Raw genomic sequence first — 5,152 nt, 5'->3', positions numbered from 1 at the left:
GGCCCGCGTCAGCTTTTTCTGTAGTACTTCCGCCGCCTTCCGGAGGATCTCAGGGACCCCCTTTCGGAACCCGCCGAAGGTTTGGAACAGCAGCAGCTGCATTTGGACGCCCTTGTTTTCCCGGGGGTAGCGATAGTCCCCCCCGTAGGACGGTATGGGGGGGTTGCCGCCCACCACCCTGCCCCCCTTGGTATGCCAGCGCCGGGTCCCTTGCCCTTTTTGGCCCTTGTTTTTCCTTTCCCCCTCCAGGCCGCCCCCCCGGTACCCTTCCCCTTCCCCCCCCCCCTCTTCTTTTCCCCCCCCCCCCTCTCCCTCCCCCCCCCCCTTCCCCCCCTCCCCCTCCTCGCAGTAGGGCCCATGCCCCTCGACCATGTTCCGGTAGAATGATTCAGTGTTGCCGAAAGCGACAAAAGCGCCCTTCCGACCGTGCTCCCCGCTGCTGCTGAGGGGACAGACGACCTTGACGTCCCCGCAATAGTGCGAGCCGTGCGAGCCAATGTTGTCCGCGTCCACGTCGGGTTGTTTGTTGTAACTCTGACCGAGGTGGGCTTTCGGCTCCATTCGCACAGCGGTGCCCCACGCGGCGCGCAGGGCGAGGATGAGGCGTCGAAGCGTGTACTTGTGTCTCGTGTTGTGGCCATGCTGCGGTACGTTGACAGCAGCGTCGCCGAGCTCGTCGTGGGTCTTCCCATTCCGAGTCTTCTTGCCCGCCGCCGCGGCCTGGCAGGCCACGTCGAGGGGGAGACCCAGGCGGCGCTGCACCGTAAGACGCATCGCCCAAGTCTCCATTCGCATATCATCCCGCATGGGGATTGCGTTGAGGAAGGCGCCGGCGCCATCCTGGCTCACCGCCACGAAGCGGACTGCCTCCCGCCAAGCCGCATGCTGCGCCCGCTCCCTGCCCTTGGCCTGCGCCTTGCCCTTCTTGCCGCGAGGAGCAGACCGCGATCCCGCGGAGCCCTCCTGCCTTAGCTCGAGGGCGAGGTCGCGCCAGTTCCTGTTGTGGACCACCGTCGTGAAGCGCCGCTGCGCCTGGTGTAGGAACTCGTGCTTGGACGTGAACTCGGCGAGGGGCAGCAGCTCCTTGGCCTCGACAAGAGTATGCGGCCGGAAGCGCGAGAGCGCCTTCCTCTTAGCTGGCTCCGGCGGCCGCGCGGAGGCGCGCAGCTTCTCGCCCTCGTCGGGCTCGTCCCACGGCTCCACCTCGACTTCCGGGGGCCTGCCTGTCGTACCGCCAACCAGGTCAAAGTACTCCGCCTTCGTCTTGCCGTCCCACTCCTTCCACGTCGCCGCGATCTCGCCGTGCTCCTTCTTGAGCCTGTCATGCGCCGCCCGCAGCTCGTCGAAATCGGAGCCCGGCGCCTTGCTCACGTCGAGGTCGCGGAAAGGAGCATGCAGGTGGCGCATGGGCCCGGCGACGAGCGCCCACGTGCCAATCCACGCCGGCTCGCGGATGTCGACGGCGCTAGTGAGGCCCATGCCGCCCATCTTGACGGGAAGGCGCGCCTGCTTGCACGCGCGCTCCCAGCGCGTGCCGGCGGCGCCGACCCGCGCCCCGCCGACGAGCTTGTATAGCGCCGCGTCGATCAGCTCGTCGTGCCTCTCAGCGGCCGGGAGGGTGACCGACGGCGGCATGGCGCGAAGGAAGAAGGTGAGCGTCGTGTTGCTGCAGAAGCCGATAAAGAATTTAAACAAAAGAATTTCACAACAAAAGGCTCTCGCACACGCACGATTCACACGACAGACAAGGCGCAGACGACGGCTTCCTTAGAAGCCATCGTCCTCGCCACAAGAGCCGGCGTAAACAAAAGAACTCTGTGCTAGCAGACAGGCTCGACACAGGTGCGAACTGGCGCGTGCTAAAGAATTAAAAAAATTCCATGCGGGGAACAGGCTCGACACAGGGGACCCTGTCCTTCTCCCACCCCGTGTGTGGTTTTATTTATTTATTTATCGACACAGGTGCGAAAAAGAATTTTGCAACACGAGCTCCCCGGTCCTGGGCGTGCGGTTACCGACTGCACATCTGCACTTGGTATTGCTAAAAATCTCTCTCTCTCCCAAAGCTCCCTCGCACGACACTGGGCACGGGAGGCGCGCACTGGCCGAAAAAGCATTATAGCATATAGGCGCGCACGAGAAGCCAGCGCTGTGCTATAAACGAAGCAGGCGCCGTTCTGACCGGCTTAGCGCGGGCAGCGGTAGCTTGACCAGGAAGCTTGGGAGCTCGAGGCCGAGCTCAACGTAGTCTATCGCATAGTACTCGAGGAGTCGCCGTGCCGCGCTCTCTGTCGCCACGAGCCCCGCCAGCCTCGCCGCGGCGTCCGTCTTGTGCTCACCGCTGTCGTTGTCTGTTTTAAACGATGCAGCTGCCGCGCCCTGCCCTACGTGCTTTGGCGCGGAACCAGGCGTGGCGGCCAGTGCGCGTGCGTCGATGAGCCTGCCCAGCGCACCCACTTGATCGGCGAGCGAAGCGTTGAGCGCCCCACGAAACGTGTATTTATGGGCGTTCCTGCCGAGGTCGTCGCAGTACAGGGATTGCGGGAAGAAGTGCAGGTTCCACGTGAGTGGGAATGTATCCACGTACGAGCCAAGCTGCATGCGGGCGTGGGGCAGCAAGCGCATGAACTCGCTGTGCGTGCCATTGATGTACAGGCCAAGTGGCTCGCAGTGCCGCTCCCCCCGTGCTATGGTGGGGCGGCACTTGTCGAGGTAGCCGCTGACGAATCGCTCTACAGGGTCGCGGAGGAAGACGACTGTCAGCCAGTCCTTGCGGTCATGCAGCACTCGGAAGCTCTGGTCTCCGCCATGAGCGCGCAGCTGGTCAGGCCGCACCGAATTAGACCTCCTCAACTCATGTTCCAGGACCGGAGAGCACCCGCCACAGCCCGAAGAGCACCCGCCGCCCATACCATCACTGCCGCCATGCAGCAAGCACATAAACTTGCGCCACTGGCTCGTGGACACCTTCTCGATCGTGCACAGTGCTGTCGGGGCTGGGCGGATTGTTCCAAGCGAGTGCCAGGCGCCATGGAGTCCCGTGGCGGGTTTGAGCGCGTCGCGGAGCATCGTGCGCACCCACCATGGGTACAAACCATCCGCTGACGTGTCATGCATCGCTATGAGGCAAGCCTCCGCGCTCATGTTCGCTGTGCACTCCGCCCTCAGCGGACGGTAGACGGTGTCATATGCATGCTCAACGATCGCCCGCCAGTGCACGAGCGTTGCTGCCGCTCTGTCTGTGTGCAGACTTGCTGCAGGGAGACAGGTCAGCAGCAGCAGAAGCATGACGACCGTGGTTCATGGACCCACTCGATCAAACCCATTGGATGTGAAAATGAACGCGCGCGAGGAGCCGCCCCTGAGGTTCTGCACCAAGCGGTGCGGCCGCCAGTGCCGCCATCGTTTCCGCCACCCACACTGCCATTCCCACCCCCGCCACTGGAACGGCTGCAGGGTCGTGGGGCCGCCCCAGCGGCTCCACACCAGACGTTTGGGCCGCGAGGGCCGCCACCGTACCCGCCGCCCCTGCCACCGCCTCCACCCCCGCCGCCGGCGGGGCCGCCGCCGTATGGACCCGCTCGGAATAACCTGGGGGGTCCGGGACCGCCCCGCCGGAGGCTGGTGTATCCGGGCGGAGGAGATGGGGGAGGGGAGTTACCGCGGTACGATAGTGGGCCCACCGGCGAGCCGGAGGGCCGTGGCCGGAGGGCCCCGGGGGAGGCTTGGGGTCACTTGTCGGAGGAGGCGAGAGATGAGCTGACGCGGCCTCTGAGAGTGGAGTCGGGACGTACGGGCTCACCAGGGGAAGGCCAGTCGCAGTGGCAACCGGACCATCACGACCTTCCACAGGGAGGGCCACGCCCCCCCGAGCCTGGAGAGGAGCCGGCGGAGGGGGGGGGCGAGCCGAGGACGATAGAGAGGCCGCGGGTGCGGGCGCGAGACAACCAGGGAGAGCGGGCTCGACCCCCCGGGGATGGAACTGGGCGCGACCCAATGCCACCGTTCTCGCCCGGGGTGACCTCGACCGGGCCGTCGACACTCTCAGAACCGGTGGAGCTGGGAGAGGCTGGCGAAGACGAAAGGCGGCAGCGGAGGAAGCGACACCAACAACGAGGGAAACGACCACACCGGCCGTCGTATGACGCTCGGCAAGCGAGCAAGAGAGCGAATCGGGGAGAACCGGAGCCCCGGGAGGACCGAAGGTGGAGCCCCGGGACCGAGGACTAAGCAAGTGTCTGTGTTTGGGCGTGGTGTCCAGAGCCTCACCTGCATCGGCAGCAGCGCATTCTCCTGCTGCGACTCCCTCACCTCCGTCACCCTCCCCGCCGGCCTCCTCTCCATCGAAGATGGCGCCTTCCACCGCTGCTCCTCCCTCACCAACGTCACCGTGCCAACCACCGCCGAGATCGGTGACAAGGCCTTCGAACCCACGACCACCGTCGTCCGCCTCTCGCCCGCGAGCATGCGCGCCCAAGCTAGGGCGGCGGAGGCGGCGGCAAGAGAGGCCGAGATGGCGGAGGCGGCTGCGGAGGCGGATCGGCACGCGGAAGCGCTTCTGGCGGATGAGGAGGCGGAGAAGGAGGCGGAGCAGCGCGCCAAGGAGCGCAAGGCCAAAAAGAAGAAGAAGAAGAAGAAGGGCAAGGGCGGGGGGAGCGGCGGCGGGCCGTCGCAGGAGCCGGAAGGCGAGGAGGCGGAGGCGCTTGCGGCGGCGGAGGGGGAGGCGGTGGCGGCAGCAGAGGAGGCGGAGCTGGCGACGGCGCTTCAGGAGAGCGCGAGGCTGGAGGAGGAGAGGCGGGTGGCGGAGGAGCAGCCGCCCGAGCCGGATGCGCCGCCGGCCGACTTCATCTGCCCCATCACGACCGAGGTGATGAGCGACCCGGTGATGGCGGCGGACGGCCATTCCTACGAGCGGAAGCAGATCGAGCGCTGGCTCGCGACCAAGTCGACGAGCCCCCGATGACGGGCGAGGCGCTCCAGCACACGCACACCTTCCCAAACCACGCGCTGCGCGGGCGGATTCGAGAGTGGCAAGAGGCGCGCATTGAGCGGTTTCGCGCGTTCTCGTGTGTGGCTGAGCGGGCGAGCGCGCGCTGTGTGCCTCCACGCCTGGGGCCTGGCACCTGGGCTCGAGCGCAATCGCTCGGCGTGG

At 66.1% G+C, this 5,152-nt stretch overlaps 3 protein-coding genes across 3 annotated transcripts; 1 reads left to right on the top strand and 2 right to left on the bottom strand.

Annotated features, from left to right (window-relative positions):
• Positions 1–2,154: 2,154 nt before the first annotated feature.
• On the bottom strand, positions 2,155–3,288 carry EMIHUDRAFT_221872 (hypothetical protein; the record flags this gene model as incomplete). The annotated part of the gene is made up of 1 exon (XM_005756097.1): positions 2,155–3,288. One exon carries the CDS (start codon positions 3,286–3,288, stop codon positions 2,155–2,157), a length of 1,134 nt encoding a protein of 377 aa, XP_005756154.1.
• A 510-nt stretch (positions 3,289–3,798) lies between these two features.
• On the bottom strand, positions 3,799–4,467 carry EMIHUDRAFT_221871 (hypothetical protein; the record flags this gene model as incomplete). The annotated part of the gene is made up of 3 exons (XM_005756096.1): positions 3,799–3,874; positions 3,994–4,043; positions 4,270–4,467. 3 exons carry the CDS (start codon positions 4,465–4,467, stop codon positions 3,799–3,801), a joined length of 324 nt encoding a protein of 107 aa, XP_005756153.1.
• A 46-nt stretch (positions 4,468–4,513) lies between these two features.
• EMIHUDRAFT_312694 (hypothetical protein) lies at positions 4,514–4,963 on the top strand (the record flags this gene model as incomplete). Its single annotated transcript, XM_005756095.1, has 1 exon — positions 4,514–4,963. The coding sequence occupies one exon, from the start codon at positions 4,514–4,516 to the stop codon at positions 4,961–4,963; it is 450 nt and encodes a 149-aa protein (XP_005756152.1).
• Positions 4,964–5,152: the final 189 nt, after the last annotated feature.

Source organism: Emiliania huxleyi (genome assembly GCF_000372725.1).
Source record: "Emiliania huxleyi CCMP1516 unplaced genomic scaffold EMIHUscaffold_99, whole genome shotgun sequence".
NCBI lineage: Eukaryota > Haptophyta > Isochrysidales > Noelaerhabdaceae > Emiliania > Emiliania huxleyi.
This window is presented reverse-complemented; position numbering and strand designations above follow the sequence as displayed.